This window comes from Platichthys flesus, chromosome 8 (assembly GCF_949316205.1).
Source record: "Platichthys flesus chromosome 8, fPlaFle2.1, whole genome shotgun sequence".
Taxonomy (NCBI): Eukaryota; Metazoa; Chordata; class Actinopteri; order Pleuronectiformes; family Pleuronectidae; genus Platichthys; species Platichthys flesus.
This window is the reverse complement of record NC_084952.1, coordinates 11,908,898-11,927,131: the sequence shown is the minus strand read 5'-3', so window position 1 is coordinate 11,927,131 and position 18,234 is coordinate 11,908,898. Positions and strand designations below refer to the sequence as shown.

The 18,234-nt window shown below is 42.4% G+C and overlaps 1 protein-coding gene across 1 annotated transcript in view; it reads left to right on the top strand.

Annotated features, from left to right (window-relative positions):
• The window catches only part of LOC133958770 (dedicator of cytokinesis protein 2-like), a 98,481-nt gene that overhangs the window by 30,177 nt on the left and 50,070 nt on the right, over nt 1-18,234 (top strand). The window contains exons 25-26 of the mRNA XM_062393731.1: nt 13,175-13,317; nt 18,057-18,152. Of these exons, the coding sequence (XP_062249715.1) occupies nt 13,175-13,317; nt 18,057-18,152 (239 nt within the window). The remainder of the gene's footprint in view (nt 1-13,174; nt 13,318-18,056; nt 18,153-18,234) is intronic.

Sequence of the window (18,234 nt, the reverse complement as noted above, 5' to 3'; positions counted from 1 at the left end):
GGCTGGCTGACAACACGCTCAGAGTTACTCCGTCACCGGGGAGAGCAGCGGGTGGAGGGAAGAGAGAAATGAAACTGAGAGGAAAGGGACTGATGGGAACAACAGGTAGAAAAGGAGAGAACAGGATATAGAGAGAAGATCCCTCAGTGTACGAAAACCACTCGTTTTTTAATTCTCTTGTTGTGTCTCAGTGCTTTTTGTTGTTTGTTATCATTCATCTGCTTTGGCTTCATACACCTGTGTACTTGTGTGCCGTCCATGTGTGATGTGCCTTGGTCCATGTGTCCATATATGTCATAAAGTATATATTTATTAATTATTCATGTTAAGAGTCTATGCATGTATCTCTGTGTTTTATAGGTGTTTGTGTCTATTCTGGTTCTCTGTTTCTGTATTCAACCTTAGGGACTGCAGATAAGAAGCATGCACAGCCCTTCTAGCACATGCTCACGGGTGCATTGTCCCCATTTAAATAAATAATTATAAACAATGTTGTGAGGCAATGCATTGAATATTACAGATTACTGCTTTTCGGAAAAATTAAGAGAGATGGGTGAAAGGATTGGAAAGATGGAAAACTGATAATGGGATAGATGGAACAAGAGATTTGAGAAAAATAGAGAGGAAAGAAGAGGTAGATGGGGAGGTGCTGAAGGAAGGAAAAACCGCTCGGAGGGGAAGTGGAAAATAATGAGAATTTGTGGTAGAAAGGGCGGAAAGGGCCTTGTTTTCCTATCAAACAGTTCAGCAGTGATTAAAGTTTAAGGCCTGCTCACTCTAAATCTGTCAACAAACCTGCATAATGTTTACCGGAGACATTTAGCCCCTCCTCCTCCTCTCATTCTCCCACCGTCCGCCGGGAGAGGAGGACTTATTTATTTATTTCTGCTTATTTATTTCTTCATCTATACACCGGTCCATTCCATCTCCCTCCCCACCGCAACAAATGAGGGCCGACAGTCAGATTAATTGAGACACATTTTAGCATTGGGATGCTAATCAAGGTGCTCGTATATGCTCGGGTGCCATTCGTCCAGGAGGATGAGATTTGCAGCAGAGCCGAATTACGTATTTAGAATGGGTAATGGCCCCCGGTGTCCGATCACTGCACCGCAATACACATTTAATAACCCCGGCTGTCTGTCTGAGCGTCTCCAGGGACAAATGTCAAGCCGCTGATGGAAGGGAATAGTGTGTGTGTGTGTGTGTGTGTGTAGATGCCTTGTAGCTCATGTTTGACTGAAAGTGAGATTGACCAATTTTACAGGTCCCTGGTTTGGTTCTTACTGTATTAAAACAAAACAAAAATAATTGTCCTCCATTTAACGATTTAAAAAGTGGGTAATGCAAAACTAGATCATTAACGTACACTATTATAATGTACATACTTTGTATTTTACCTTTATTGGTTTGGATTTATTTACTCCCTAATGAGTGAATGAGTTTGCTCCACATATTTTTCCTAAGATTCTGTAACCAGAGGGTTTTCTGGGCTGTTGATATTTTATGTTCACTTTATTTAAATAGCAAAGCCGATCACGTTCAACCAATGCTCATGGGACTAATGGCCTTAAATTGAGTTACGGTCAGATGCCTTGTCTCATTTTTGTTCTTGAGGCTGGAAAAGTGATTGAGTGATTGACTTGAATAACGGGAAGTCAGTGTTTCACTGTTATCTGAATGGCACATTATTGAGATATCAATATTCACTTGTCTCGGCAGGTAATTGCATACACACTTCTTGTTAATACAGGGACTTGCAGCAGTAATGATGAAGATAACTGTCTATTTTACTAATTGGGACATGAAGGTATAAAAAGACCTCTTTCCACAGAGGCGTTATGCACTATGACTGTTTAATTTAAGTGGGTTTGCTCCTCTCTAAGAAAAACATGGTAATATATTGGTGAAAAACAGAAAAACAGCAGGAAACAAGAAGTCCTTAAAGATTTCAGTCCTGGCTACAATTCAGCGTCGGTTCAGAGAATCCATGGGACAGCAAAACAAACTATTTTTTATTTCTAATAGCTAATTGGACCTTTTTACTTTTTTCCAGTGTTTTGTGCGCAGCCGTGATCTGATTTCATGCTGCACACAGCACGAGCCTGACGCCTGCAGCGCTTCTTCTTACAGCTCACTGTGTTGTCTTCTTCTTAGAGTTTCTCCATGCAAATAAATATAAAAGAAAGAGGTAATCACAAATTGATAAAGTACTTATTAAAATGTTTAATGTTAATGGCGCCATCACACCCACAAAGATGACACCGGACTTCAGGCTGGTCAGAATATAATAGACTTGTCAAAAAGCTGAACACAGGTGGTGAGAAACAAGTTTTCAGTTTCATTATTACTTTTTATTTATCATTTGAAACTCAGTTGTTGACAGAAGTCAGTGGCCCCTGAGTTTCTGCACAGAGTTTGCCTACATATCATCTGGAGGATACCTGTGTCTTCAAATCAGTTGAAGAGACTCGACACAATTTGATCCTATCAACCAGACAAAAACCATCAGAACATCGGAAAACCTCCTGCTGCAGCCTCAATACTACTGCCAACAGGATTTTACAGAATTGTCTCTAATTGCACGGCCTCAGATCTTTTACAAATCCTCGACATGTCTCTTCTTCCAGGTGAATTGACTTTCGAATACTGCTGTTGGTTTGAAAGCACTGAACGGTTTAGGGCCAAAAAACAAATCTCAGATCTGCTGCTGAGCTCTGAACCATCCAGACGCCTCAGGTCTGCTCTCTGTCCCCAGAGTCAAAATTAAACATGGAGAGGCAGCGCTCAGTTTTTAAGCTCCACATATCTGGAACAAGCTTCCAGAGAACAGCTGGTCCGCTGCAACTCTCAGTTCTTTTAAATCAACTTTGGCAAGACTTTACTTTTTGCCAAGGCCATTTATCAAATGTAATAATTATAAATTTCTAACCTGATTTCAAACTGATAAAAACATGCAAAAGGAGCTGTTGTCTTGTTTTGTAGATATACTTACTGAGAGTCATAAGGGTTAAACTCAGTGACTTACAATGCATTTCCTGCAACTCCTTCACAATAAAAGACAACAGGTGAATGTTTTTAATGTGAAGCAACACCAATAGGAAGTGTGTGGTTTGCATTGGCAGTAACTTAATATGGCATTTGTTTAATGGGAATGCAATCAAAGGCACGCATTTACTACTGAAGATACTGAATATATACAAACTTTGCATTACTTTTATTTTTGCAATACTTCAAGCTATATACTCAAACCCTATTGTTACCTCTTTGGGTGGTGAAAGAATCAGGACTGATGAGAGTTTGCCTCTTTAACTACTGTTATGTATGTAAGGTTGTTACATACTTGCATATACAGTTGTTTTTTAGCTTCCATAAGGAAAATGGATGCTGTGCTTGTAATGAGGTTCTGTCCCATTGTCTCATGAAATAATAACCAAACGTGTGTTTGTGTGTGTTCATCCAAAACTGTGATTTATGTTTGTCTATGTATTTGTTTTTTCCCGTTACTGGTTGCAGCCATGGGCAGTATTTGAAGGGATTTATTTATTTTTCTTCCCTCACTCAAAAACACCCCTGATTTATTCAGCATACGCTCCCTGGATTAGGGGCCTTGGCAAGAAACATACTGCGTACACAAACACATAAACACATACAGCGCACGCACGCATAAGCTGTCGCACATGCACAGATACACATGTGCATCCTGTCACGTGGGTTAATCTGGTTTGGAGACCAAATTAAATTTACCAGGCGCATTATGGCTTAATTTAGGCAAATTATAATGCCTTCAGGCAATCACTGTGACAGATTGAGAGCATCCACGCTGGCAGAACGAGAGGTCAGCAGAGCAAGGGGCAGAGGGACAGCGGGATGAGTCTGTCATTTTGTTTGCCCACTCATTTCCCAAAGCTGGTCAAAGTCCCTGATTCAATCCACTAACCCTCTTCTCCGCTGGGCCGCCATCTCCCCTTGTCCATCTGTACAGCTGGAGAAAAGGCTGCTGTCATGTCACTCATCTTGTAGTTCACAATAAACGGATTAAAAGAAAGTGTTTCAGTGTAATTCGCTTGTAAGATGAACCGTTACGTCAAGGTACGTCTCGGCATAGGAACAACCCTTGAAAAAAAAAAAAGAAGCTGCCTGTGCCCTCTCTAGTGTAATTCTTCTTTTAAATTTATCACAGTAATCCATATAAACATCAGAAATCTCATTACTTAAATTGCTGGCATTTTACTGCAACACTTTATACAGTATAATTGACCTTGTTCACACCCGTGCCTATATATCCTCCTGCTGTGATTACTTAACAGACGCATGTCGACACTCGATCATTATGAATGAGTGATGTACCGTACCGTTATTATCATCAGGATTTAATCAGCACAGAGTGATCTTTGTTGTACGCACACTCTCCACCAATCAGCATTAGCGACGGGTCACTTTAAGCCCCAGTTAGAGTGAATGTGGTTTCCGAGAGAGCTTTAAAAGACAAAGACATAGACTATCAATCAAGATGTAACGTGTTTACTTGTGTGTTAATATCTTTAACAGCATAAGAGCAGTGTCTTTTGGAAATGGGCCTGTTAAGAATGGGCTGCTTTCTTGGCCTGTGCTTATGCTGGTTGCAGCAGCGGGAAGTCAAGACCAATCCAGCGCAACCCTTAAGCCTGCGACCACCGCGGCTGCACAGAGAGCTGCTCGGTGAAGCTCGATCCAGCACGCACCACGAACAGGAGTGGTTGTAGCCGTTGCCATGAATGTGCTGTTGTCGTGATTGACAGTGTCACTTAGGTTGATGAGGCCGGGCCTTTTATTTCAAAATGTATTAATATTAAACGTATCGCGTGTCCAAATTCACTCCAAAGACAGCACTGCCCACTTCCTTGGGCGATTGGATGGATGATTCTCGAGACGTGTGCCTGGCCGGGTGTGATTTATGTGCGAGGGTTACACTGAGAGTAATTGAGTTGTTGCATGCACCACAAGTGAGCAGCATTTACTGATGGTCGTAGGCAAAGCAGCTGGTGATGCCGTGATAATGTCAAAGCGGACAGTTTTACAGCAGGTCGGGGTTTCGCGAGAGTGCACGTCTGTAGTCTGCTGATCCAGTAAGTGTCCATGTTTCCATTTTATAGACGCTTTAAGAGACAGACACATGAATCGTATGATAATAAATATGAAATGTAATAGTCATACGGCTGCCATGTATCCTCGAGCAGTCTGAAGGTGCCTCTCCGCTCCTCACCTCTCACGCTGATACATTATGCCGTGATGACTTGTATTACATGAGCTAAGGTTACATCACAATAGGGTTCATGTCACGCAGTACTGTTAACGCAGTGAGATCATGCTCAAGAACACCCAGTGCTCGCTTTACCTGTCAGACAATTATGAATTGAAATTGGGTCAGAAGCTGTGTGTGTGTGTGGTTGTGTGTGTGTCGGATATATGCTGTCAAGCACATGGTGTGGTGTTTGACAGCAGAGATGCCATCTGCCACAGATGATTTTCGACTGTTGTTGTAGAGGCTGACTCAAAATAGCTGTGCTGACTGTAGAGCTGAGAGTTGATGGTACCAGAAGGCTAATGAGAGGGGGGGGCTGGTTGTTGTCATTCAGTCTCTAAAGGGAATTAGTTTGGGAGGTTGAGGATGAAACAGTGGAAGGAAACAGGGATTGATGAGTTGAACAGAGGAAAGTGTTTTGTCATTTTGGGAAATGCCTCTGCCTCCCTTTCTCCTACCATCTCTTTTTACAGTCTGATCCACGCTTGTGTCTCATTGGGGAAATTAATGCAGACAAGGCCGAGGACACAATGGTCTTTGTATAAGTGTACTCGCCCGTTCATTTGTTTGGTTCTGATGCTTTAAAGTTCACTCGGCTCAAGAGTATCCTGACGAAACAGCTTGTTGCTGTCTAAAGATGCCTTTCCACTCACAGCTCCGTGGCCCGACTCTCAGGTTCCAGCTGAAAAACATCTCTTAACGATCCCCTGTGGGACTCCAGGTCATTATACCAGCAGCTGAGATGGATGTTATTGTAGATATTATAACAAACTACTGCAGCCGTTAGAGAAGATTGGGAATAATATTCTAATGTGATATAAATGCAGATTTACAGATTATATAATCTGAACAATTCAAAACGGTTTTAGTAGCTAAAATCAGATTTGTATAAACTTCACCAGAGCTACATGTTCTAATGTCCTGTTAGGGGACACTGGGAATAAGTCTGACCATCAGGCAAAGCAGTGGGCTGCTTCATCTCAAGGGATTCATGTTGCATTGATCTGCCTTGGTTAAATTGATCAAAAAACCATATCTGCGAATGTCACCTAAAGACTAATTGGTCAATCAATTCGATAGTTGTGTGGAAGAGTTGGCAGCCAGGAGGTGTTAATCAGTGGGTGACTCATAAAGATAAGCAGAAAGATAATTTCCACACCGTTTGAAGCATGGGGTATAATAAGTATTTCGGCATCTAAAAAACAAAAGGGATTATCTGAGTAATAGTATCTTTTTGGCCTTATAGCAAATCCTTGTTTTTGCCGTTAACATGACAAACATGCCAAGATCTGCCTGGACAAATGAGGCAGATCTTAAATTAACGTATACTTGGTGTTATACCAGTTCTGTTCTGGATTGTCATGGACTGGTTTTCAATGCATCACTGATTTCAGTCAGCTCCTCCATTGGGAGGCCATGGTTCTCTGATGGAAAACGGTGGCTTAGTCTCTCCGGGTTGGGGTTGGGTTGATGCCCTGAGTGAAGGAGTTTAAGTTTTCACTGATTCTTTTCTTCACTGGGAGGATTGAAGCACGAGACGAACAGGCGGGTTAGTGTGGCGTCCGCAGTAATTTAGGCGTTGTATTGGAATGGTGTGGTGAGCAAGGAGTTGAGCAGCAAGGTTCACCAATCAATCTACGTTCCAATCCTCACTTATGGTCACACACTCCGAAAGAACAAGATCGCAAATACAAGTGGCCGAAATGAGTTTTCTCCACGTCGGGTGGCTGGGTTCCACCTCGGGTGGCTGCGCTCCACCTAAGAGGGTGAGTTCACACATCAGGAGGGAGCTCGGAAGGGGACAGTGGTTGGGGCATCTACTCCGGATACTTCCTGGTCGCCATTGTGCAGAGGTTTGCCAGGCATGCCCAGATCTTGTTGGTTGGATTACATATCCCATCTGAGTGAGGGACGCCTCAAGAAGCGCCAGAAGCGTGGCTAAGGAGACGGACGTCTGGGATACCCTAGATGTCCAGTTACCTCCACTACCTGAGCCAGATAAGAGTAGGACGATGGATTGATGGATGGATAGTTGTTATACATTCATATACAGTAGCTGTTAGTTTCTTGCTGAAGTAAGTTTTGGCCGCTGTGTGTGCCTTTGTGTGTATGGTGTGAGGAAAAGCACCATGTACTGTGATTGTGTTAACTTTGGTTTTGCTGACAGTATTTGTTTTGTACCGGGTCTTATCAGCAACCCAGGAAAACTCGGTGTGGAGAAGTGTACTTTCAAAGATCATTGCCACTGTATATCACCATCAGTCAGAGGGGCACTATCATCTGTAACTTATCGGCCTGTAGTTTCCGGAGACCACTCATCCACACAGGAGAGACAATTTTATGCGGTTCTATGAAAAAATAATATTATCCTACTAAACCATTTCCAGACAGCTTTCTTGCTTTTACAAATCACACGTGTCAAATTTGTTTTATCACCACACAAGATTAAACCAGCCATTAATGAAAAAAGAGGGAGCAAGACAAGTGCAGACAGTCGGGCACGACCAATGTACAAAGGGTAAATGCAGGGTTTTCAAATTTTTGCAAATGGTGTTTTAAGATGGACCAAGGGAATAACGGGAACAGGTAGGGAGGAAGATAAATGAAAGATTGCCTGAGAGTGGATGAGAGGATGACATCCAAAGTGACACAGAGGAATAAAAAACCTGCTCAGAGAGACATTTAGTCATCACAGAGCAGGGAGACAGTTGGCTCGTTTCCAGCCCCTTCTCAACTTCCAGATTTACTCCTCTCCGCGCCTCCAATCCTCCTCATTATCATCTGTTCTATCACTCCATCTTCCCCAGAGCAAAGGATGGCAACCCAAGAGAGGGGAGGGAGGGAGGGAGGGCTTGAAGAGAGAAGAGAGGGAGACGTCCTCGGATTTATATGAGTCTTAGAAATTTAGGCCGCATCTCATTATCATGTGCTATAGTTTATTGTGCCTGGCTGTCAAATGAAAAAATATGAACAGGGAGAAGGGTTGAGCTCGTTGCTGAGCCATCAAAGCTGCTCTCCACGGTGGCCTGCCAGCGCTGGCGGCTGTCTGCTCTTGGTAACTCAAAAACATAGCCACACTCACACAGACACACACACACACACAAACAGAGAGATTCCAGCTCTAACACATCAAACAGCGGCGAAACACTAAGTTGGAAACAAAAAGGACAAGTCACACGTGGGGACATGGACGCACATCGGTATTACACGGTGAGATTAGGTCCAGGATGAAAAGACAGTTGGTGAATACAGATGAGTCCTCAAAGCTGATGGTGTGGCTTTTGACTACATGTCATCACCTGTGTGTGTCTTTGTCTGAACGGTGGAGGCTAGAAAAATTGCATCTTGAGGTTTGCCCCAAGACCTTGATTTCCATTTGTCTGTCAGTACGTGTTGGCAAAGCTTTCTTCCACAGCATGGCTCAATCGATTTACTGCGCTGTTGCACCGCGGGCTGTTACACACCAAATTCAACTGAGTCGCTCACGAGAGTGGAACCTAGAAACACAAGTGTATAAAGAAACGTTCAGGTTCATCTCTGAGTTTTCTGGACCTTCTGTGCCGAGCTGCGTCCTTTCCAACGGCCTGAAAATGTTACGATGAATTCTTTCATAGATCGTATCAACCTTTAAAGACACTTGTGACAACATACAACTGTTGGTTGGTCATTGATACTTCCTTTAACATTTCTTGTTATGTAAGGACAATAAATGTGAATCAAGATTGATGGTGTGGAAGTACAAGTACAGAGTCAGCAAATAGGAAATCGGCGCCGCTCTTTCCCCCACAGTATTTGCTCCTGTAATATCTTTTTTAAATAGTCTGAGGGGAAATGCAGCCGGCATCCATCATGTTTAATTGCACCTCTGACGTGATCTACTGTGAGGAAGCATCATTGTTTTTAGAAGGGGGAAGATGAAGCTACTCATTTGGGTGCAGGGAGTGTTCGTTTTCCGCTCTTGTACAATCAGCCACAGCGCAATGCCCTAGAGCAGGAAGTCCTTGAAATGGGAGGGATTTCAAATGTCCTCTTGAGGAATGACCTACACCTGAAGCACGCCATTATAGCCGGTGTTCGTTACAAGACTGACAGCCCCCAGGACAATGCTGCAGATCAAAGCCGTCTCTGAGAAGCCTACCACTCAGGCTGCAGCGGTGGATATTTACATTCTTGACTTTGTTCGAGGCCAAAAGAGAGAAATACCTGTAAAGTTAAAGGCGCTGCTCCACATCAGGGACCCGACACGATCACCTAGTCTTGACGGAGCATTACCAAGGCAGCGTGTGCTTCATCACTATTGATGCTCATATCCAGGAAGCTCCAGAGGCGATTTGAAGGAGGGGCGATTCTAACCGAGATCAAGACAGACATTATCCACCAGGACAGCTCTGTGAAAGTCGAGGGACTCCAGAGAGGAGCAGGCTATTAAGATGCTTTTCCTCCTACATGTGTTCTGAATCTTAAGCTGAGAAGAAGCTGCTGACTGAACTGAAGGGTGTTTTAACCTGCATATTCAGTAAATTCTCCCAGAAGAGCACAGTATATGTCATTTCCATTAAAAGCAATAAAAAACATATTCTTCCAGTGTCAGCAGGCAGTTCATAGAGAGGTCAACCAGAGGCAAGCAGATTGTCAGCAAGGACAAGCAGCTCAGTACATACAAAGTCTGAACTTTCACTTTCTGTTACAACCTGAACTCCCAATTCCATCTCTGAGATTCTTCTATTTTCTATCAAGTGGAGCTTGACATTTTATTTTATTTCTAAATAATTGAAAATGCCCGTAAAATGATCAAATATTAAAATATTAATAATTGAATGTTAAGTCTCATTTAATTCAACATAAACAATAAAATTGACAAAATACTCAACGTACAGTAATTCAATGAGCCGAGCTTCAGTTAATGTATTGTTACATCTTCCTGCACGTTCACATAAGGTCTGTGAGGCAAGACATAGAACTTGAAACCTGCTGTACTGTGGTTATTTTTCCATTTCATGCTGCCTCCTGAAACAGTAAAAACAAAAAGCACACAGTATATTACACAGCAACATCTCCGTTCCACCCCCCATCTCCTCTCTAATTCACTTCCTCTCCCCTGAACATGTTGCAGCCTCGCAGTATCAGCTGGGTTTGTTTCTTAAATCAATAGAAATAAAGAAGCAGGTGGCTTTGGGGTCATTTCACCAGGGGAATGGAGCGCTCCACAGTTTTAATGGTACATCCAGCTCCCGGAAGGCAGATGGATTAATTCTTCAGCTTGTGCGCACAAAAAATACAGCGATAAAACACATTGTTTCCTCCGTGTGAAAGGACATAAGATGATGAGTTTCTGCAGTGATGGATTAAACGGGTTTAGCTGGGCTTTCACTAAAACAAAGTATCTAAAACCCCACTCTCCAAAGGCCACACACCTGCAGGCTTCTTTCAACGCAATTAATTTGTCTTTTGAAATGTTCACATTATAAAGTGTGATGTTTCAATTGCAATGCGCTATGGTACAACTGTCGCTTATTCATCCGATCATTCCCAGCACTTGCTCATCCTCCCGTACCGGTCCAGCCTCTTCCTCCGTCTCCATCTCCTCCCTCTCTGTCTCTGAGTCACTGAGGGCGTCCGGTGACTCATCTGATTCCTCTGCATGTTAGTGTGATGGAGTGACTGTTGTGACGAGGGTCCACTCAGCAGGCGAGGAGGCTTGGATCAGTTAATAATGGAACTAACGAGCATCCGTCCAAATGAGCTTTTAATGGGTCTCTGTCTACCTGCGGCTACAAGAGAGGGATGAGGCGTGGGAGGTTTGTGTGTCTTTGGGGGGGGGGGGGGGGGGGGGGGGGGGGGTGAAAGAAAATGAGAACGATACGTTTTCTTATATATATTTTTAAACTAGTTTGTATTGACTGTTTAAATTTGACCCTGGGTGTGATCCACGATCCAAAGCCAACAAAGGTTGGTGCTGAACAGAAATCCTTTGAATTGCTGTTGAGATATTGTTACCTATAAATATAATGTTATCAGCTTTAATTATTTAACTTCATCATGATCTGAAAGGCTGCGGATGTCTGAACACCACAGATGATAATCAGAGAACGGTGGCCTCCTCAAGAATCAATGATTTGAATTGTCTCTCGCAGTGCGATGCATTATTAAATCATCAAATGAGAAAATATGACATGGTTCCTAAAGCCAAGTTATGAATACCTTTTCATAACAAGTCAAAGGTTTAGAAAGTTTATAACTCATATGATGTTTTGAGTTTATATTTTGAACATATATTTAGAGAAACGGTTTTGAGTTTTACGTAAACGCTGAGAACAAAGACTGTTTTAATAAGTCTCGTGTGCTGCATTTAGAATAATGATGTGGGACAATAAATAAACACATTCATCAATTCGAAAGTTCATGTTGTGCTTTGGAAAAAAGAAATCAAAGCCGAACCCTAAGAGCTCATTCGTTTGAATAAACTGCTGAGTCATGTCTGGCTTCTATCCCATCATTTTTAATTTTTTTTTTAGTTCAATAAGGTTATTGATCAAACGCTAGTTGATACATCGGTTATATTCATGTTTCAGAGCAGGATCTCCCTCAGTATTCCATAAAATGTTATCAGTCATTATAACCAATAATGAGGTATATGTTTCATCAGACCCATATGAGGACGACACCGTTCCAACCTGAACGACTGAGTAGGAAATAACTTTTGACAAGTTAAATGACCCTGAAGCTGAACAGAAAGGGAAGAAAGGATTTTCACTCATGAAATTTATTAGACTGGTTGGATTTCAGGAAATTGGGAACTGCTTAATGAAAACTGCTCAAATGGCACATCCTTTACTCTCTCCTGCCTTTTCTCCCCATTTCCCTGCAGTACATCTGCTGCTCTTCTCCTTTAGTGATTTCCTATTAATGACTTTGAACAACCCCCAGAGAAGAGCTTGGAGCAATTAACACCCATAAAGGAATTGGAGAATAGTTAAGCACCGATGCTTGTGACAAACTGAAACTTTTGAACCATTGTACTCCGTCTGGTTCCAGCAGTTTGGAGTGGTAACAAAGTGCTCATTCAAAAATTATCCTTCTGAAGGAGGTTTCAACTTTGCTCTCCCCCACAACCTTTTCGAAGTTCTGCGAAAGCTGCTTGTTGGACACAAACTCCACCGAAGAGCTTTAATCGTGTTAATTTATGCATCTGTCCTGGTAATTCATCCAGTTTAGCTGCTGTTTCCCGCTGTAATGAGGCTTAAGATTGGCCTTTTTCATTACTGTGAGTGCGCCCCTGCAAACTTGTCCATTCCCCTTCGAAAGCACAATCCTCCACTTTCCTTTTCTTGACAGTCACCTTCACCCTGACTGACCTGACAGGCATATTGCCAGAAAGGACCAGCGCAAGACATGTTGGTCTGTGGCGACCTGATAGACGGATGCCCTAAATAGATCCCCAGTCTGACTCCTCTCTCTCTCTCCCTGTCTGTCACCTATCACTATCTGATAAAGGCAAAAAGTCAAGAGATTGTACCCGAGCCTATCAGACAAGAGGCTCCCCACCCCCATTTGAAGGTTTTCTTTAAAAGAAGTAAATAAAAGACCACCTCGTCAAACAATCTCTACACTACTTTTTGAATTTATGTTTTACTCCTTTAAAGAACAGTTTTGCCATTCAGCCATATTCATTCCTACAGTGCATCTTTATGCAGCACTTTATCATACACTGACAACACAGCAAACAGGGGCAATTTGTGGTTTTGTGCCTCGTTCAATGGGGGAGACAGGGATTGAACCGTTAACCTTCTTGGCAGTGGACGACCCGTCCTGCCCCGCCACTGGCGCTATTAATGTGTGTCTTCTTATCAAACCTGTCATCTCTGACCATGTGTGATTCTGCTCCTTCAGAGTGCCGTGATGTGCTGTTACCCATGATGCTGCGGGAGTTGAGCGGGGCACTGGCCAGCATGGCTGACGGGCCTCATGATGAGAGGAGGAACAGCCTGGAGCTGCTCAACAACATCCTGGAGGTCCTCAGCCGGGACAATGTGGTGAGACACGCAAAAATACATGTCTGTTGACGTCTATTTATCATTCCGCTGCACTCAGAGTAGACATTTTCAACGATTGTTAGAAAATATTGAGTTGAGATTGCTTAGGCCACACACTTACATTTTTGCAGTAGGTGTTTAATGACACGTTGTACCTGTCATTGCAAATAAAGCACAGCCAGCCCCTAATCACATCTTGTACCTGAGCAGGAAACCCCACTTGTTCTTTCTGTCCCTCTACGTTGTCCACCTAATTTCCCCTCTCGTTCTTCATTTCCTTTTCTTTTCCTTCCAGGTCTTCTGTGTAGCTTTCCAATCTTTTGCCATGTCCAACATTCATTCACTGACATGTGACATTTTTACTTTTATAACGGCAGATATAGTTTCCCACAGACACAATCAAATGTCTGGTAGGAAACAAAATCGGATCGTGTTTGTCGTAACTCGAGGCGAACCCACGCCATTGACTCTGATGCCAGAAGCAGCAGCAACACCAGTTTTTAGTTTGTCTCGACACAATTTGTATAACAATTTGATACAACCAAACAACCAGGATAATAATGAACACAACCTGCTTCCACTTAAGGCGGCCCCATAGACTGCACTACCAAGGTATCGCTGATGCACATGCCCTCGACCAATCGCGAGGCAGTCTCGGCCAACCATACTTTAAAGGGATTAATACTTGGACATCTGTCAGCGTGATAAGAAATGACAGAAACCATCTTTATTTCGGCCCCTAACCTGTCCACTAATACAGAGGAGGTAGGATTTATGACCGAACCGGCAGACAGCCACTTTGGCTTCGCTGGGGAAGTGTCATGTCGTCCATCTTTATATTGGGTCTATAATGTGTACCAGTGAACAGAAACAGGTGAGCGGCTCAACTGTCAAGCCTTGTTTGCTCTGAAACAACACAACCTCATCCCTCTAACATTGTTATTGGGAGAATACAAGAGTCAAGCATAAGAAGACGTTTCCTGTATCTTTTCAGAATCATAAAAAATCAATTTGAACTACTCCCGAGCTCCGTACGGGCAAATCAGATCTTGCCTCCTTAAGAGTGTAGTGCCTGGCCCTAAGCTATTTACTTTTCAGGCTCACAGCCGTGCAACGAAGCAGGCCTTGACCAATTAGAAACAAATTGTTTTTGGTTTCAGACGTGTCGCTGCATGTTAGTCTGCTGGAACGAAACCTTGGTACGCTCTCGAACTAAACATCTTTAATACTCGCACACGCACACAACAGATACATCAGCGGTATCCAGCCGAGGGCTTGTTAATTGCTCCTGCAAGCTGTTGACAGCCTGCTGAGTCTTTGAAGTGAAGGTATTGCTCCTTTTCTCAAGCTCTATTTATTTGGATAGCACCAATATGAGCCAGGAGAAAGAGAAAGTGAGAGAAGTAATAATTAGATGAGTTTGAGTCAGTTGAGATATCAAATCATAAGTAGTGGGAGACTGTCCAAAAGGATATGATACATACAACAAGGTGCGGACGACAAAACCAGTGATACGCAGCCTCATAGAGGTTTTCCATCAAAGCTACATGAAACTAATGTCAACGACAAGTTTGAAGTATTCACACGGCAGAAATTTTTTTCTGATGTCATGTCGTAGGCGTCGTAGATAATGTCGTATCGGCTGCTGCTGGGTTCCAGGTAGCAAGTCCAAATCTGACAACTCTTTATCATTTCACTGCCTCACAATGGACCAGCAACTAAAGATAGTGAAAATCTGGATTGAAACATTGGGCCATGTCAAGATATCGCTACCGTACTGGTTACAGCGGATGTTAGCACAGCTGCAACTTGAACATTACACGGAAATATATGTTTTGGGTTTTGGGTTAGGGTTAGGGTTAGGGTTGGGGTTAGGGGAACTGTAATGTTGGCTGGTAATTAACTTAATGCTACCATTGGCTGTTAGCTAATTGTAGCTGTTGTAGAGAAAATTAGTTGTTTGCCTTGAAACACAGTTTGATCCTCATTTTTAAGATACATTGTCTTTTCAGTTACCAATCAATTGGAAAGCAGTTAAGTTTTAGAAATTTGATCAGATTCCCTGTGTTTAAACAACTTTATCCATTTGATAACAGCCTGATGAAAATTGTGACCATAATAGTCTGGGGAATGGTCTTTAGATAAACATCTTTACTGTTAGGTTCTTATAACAAAGTTAAAGACACTGTCAGGATGAGGACTGGCTCTCTATCTAATTCGTAATCTAAATGTGCGTATTCAAGTACAATCAAATACAATTAAAAAAACACAGCACTTATCAAAAGCCCCTGCAACGCATTGTGGTTTTATCTGGACAAAAAAGCATAGTTTTTAAAACTTTTCAGAGGGAAAAATGCATAAGACCAGATAAGTCGAGACAAATGAGATCTGCTCATGGCCGTTCAAGGACAACGATAAAAACAGTGAATCAGGACTGAGAGTTAACCGTTAAACAAAATCCCTCTAACTTATTGTTTATATCATAAACAATGCAGACAGGGAGATTTTTGAAGGAGGGGAGACAGGGAACAGGTGCTCGGAGACAGAAGTAACAGAAGTAGAGGAGATGGTGGCAGGAGATGTTTTCGCTTTGTCACGTACCATCTCGTTCTTCCCTTTGTTTTCCACACTCTCTTTTCTTCTCTGGGTGGGACCTGATTAAGCTGTCAGTCAACAGATGTCTCAAAATTATAGGGATTCTCATTGACAAACAGAGATGCAGTAAGAGACGAGGCCACAGACAGATGTCCATGTCGGAAGTAGAGTTTGTGATGAGTAACTTTTGTGTTTGATAAAGGGAGGATGCTAACAGAGACATGGCACAACAGAGATTTCTTGCTTTTATCTTTCCTCTACCCCAACACATTGCTTTCTGTTTACTTTTTTTGTGTATAATGATGCTAATATAGATAATAAACCAGTTATAGTTATGATCAAGTGGAGTATATAACTGTTGGGTTATGTGTTTCTGGTGTGCAGGAGACAAACAGAGAGCGAGAGCATCTCTGACAAACTCTTTCCAGCAGACTCAAATTCCTACAGTGAGCCAGACAGACTTTGGCTCATTTAAATCAACAGCTGTGCCTTAACCTAACTAGCTGAGCATGAACTTATAGGTGTGTGTGTGTTTGTGTGTGTGTCTTACTGAGCGCGTTGGACACACACACACAATTCCAAAGTTGTGTCCTGTGGCTGTGAGTGCATTTATAGTGGTTTAATCATCCATAACTGATTCCCTTCTCATCAGGCCCTTGAAATCATCTCGCATCAGGACGACACTCTCACAAACACGCAAACACACCGGCAGCCAAACAACCACACCGTCACACACAGACACACTGTCGCACTGAGCATGATAGGTTTCGACTTTGAACTTGAGACCTTTTTACCTTTTAACCTTTTTACCTACTATTTTTAGACCTTTGCTCTTCTTTTGTATGCTTTGCTGATCAGCTCCTACAAGGACACACAAACCTACAACGTACACACATGTACAATTGGGTCAGATTATGCTTAGAAGGATTCACACCAAAAAGCACACACACACACACACAATATGCCCAGCAGCACTAATGCTTACGTGTGTTTGGATGTGCAAGATTCTCAAGATTCCGTAGTAGTTCTTCATTGTAGCAGTCTTGTTTGGGTGTGTGTGCACATTTAACAGAGAAAGGCCATTGTCTCATTTTGAATGTTTCATTTTCCAGGACCCATTCCTCTTAAATTGCAGCCTTCATATGTCATCAAGAGTAATAAGCACAATATCTCAAATGTTATTTCCATTAAAAGTGAATTTCAAGTATTTATTTCAACAATTGGATGTTTCGTCATTTAACTTGAGGCTCATTTCTTCTCGGTTTGCGCCAGTAAATTTAACATCTGGTAAAAATATTGATGACAATAATAATTATGATGAAGATTCAAATAATAAATAATTCAAAACAAAAACTGCACTTCAGTAAAGTAATAGTATTTCAGATAAAAGAATATTTAGTGCACCAGTCGGGGTCTCTACCAGGAGAGTATTAACGTTTTGTGAATACAGTTTTAAAGACTCCTATTTCTATGCTCAACCATTGTCCACTATTTGCAGGGGACAGTGTTGTCTTTTGTCTTACATGGACTAAACAACCAGAATGCATTGGGTCTTGTGTGAAGGCTCTCACTTAAGTTAAGCTGCCACTACTCACTCAGTCTTATGCAGTTGACAAAGAGTTTTTTTAACATTTTATCTAAGAAACAGACGGGTCTGAGCGCTAAGACAGAGTTCAATACGTCTCATCCCTTTCCTTTCCCCGTGGGCGGATGCAGAAAGAGAAACATGACACGATAAGAATATGAAAACAGCTCAGCACAAAAAGTGTCTACACTGAAGTTTATTAACTGAATAGAAAAAAAAATTGAAAAGTGGAGTTGACTTAAAATTTGAGATTCAGAGAACTTTATTCTCTTCAATATTTCATGTGATCAGCCATCCAGCCATTCAGAACCTGAGTGAGTTTTAATAAGGGGAGAAAACACACAAAACCTGATGAGTCTGCAAAGTCTAGAAGACATTGGACATATTCCCAGACGCCGCACCGACCTTATGCCTGAGCGGACGCTGCCTCAGTAGCTGTTCTGCGTCTGTGGGTTTTCATTTAAGTTAAATACTTGAGGAAATCTAACAATCTTTATCTGTTTTCTAACCTCCCGTCCTCCTCTGTCATCCCTCTCCATCTATCTCTGTTTGTCCTCAGGGGGAAACGTTTCAGCACATCCAGGACATTGTGGTGTCTCTGCTGAGGATCATCAACCAGACGGTCATCACAATGGGTCGTGAGCACGCCCTGATTGTGAGTACACGCAGCTCTGCATATGCACCACATACAGTGTGCATGACTATCTACAGGTCAACAGATGGGTCAAACCTTGCAC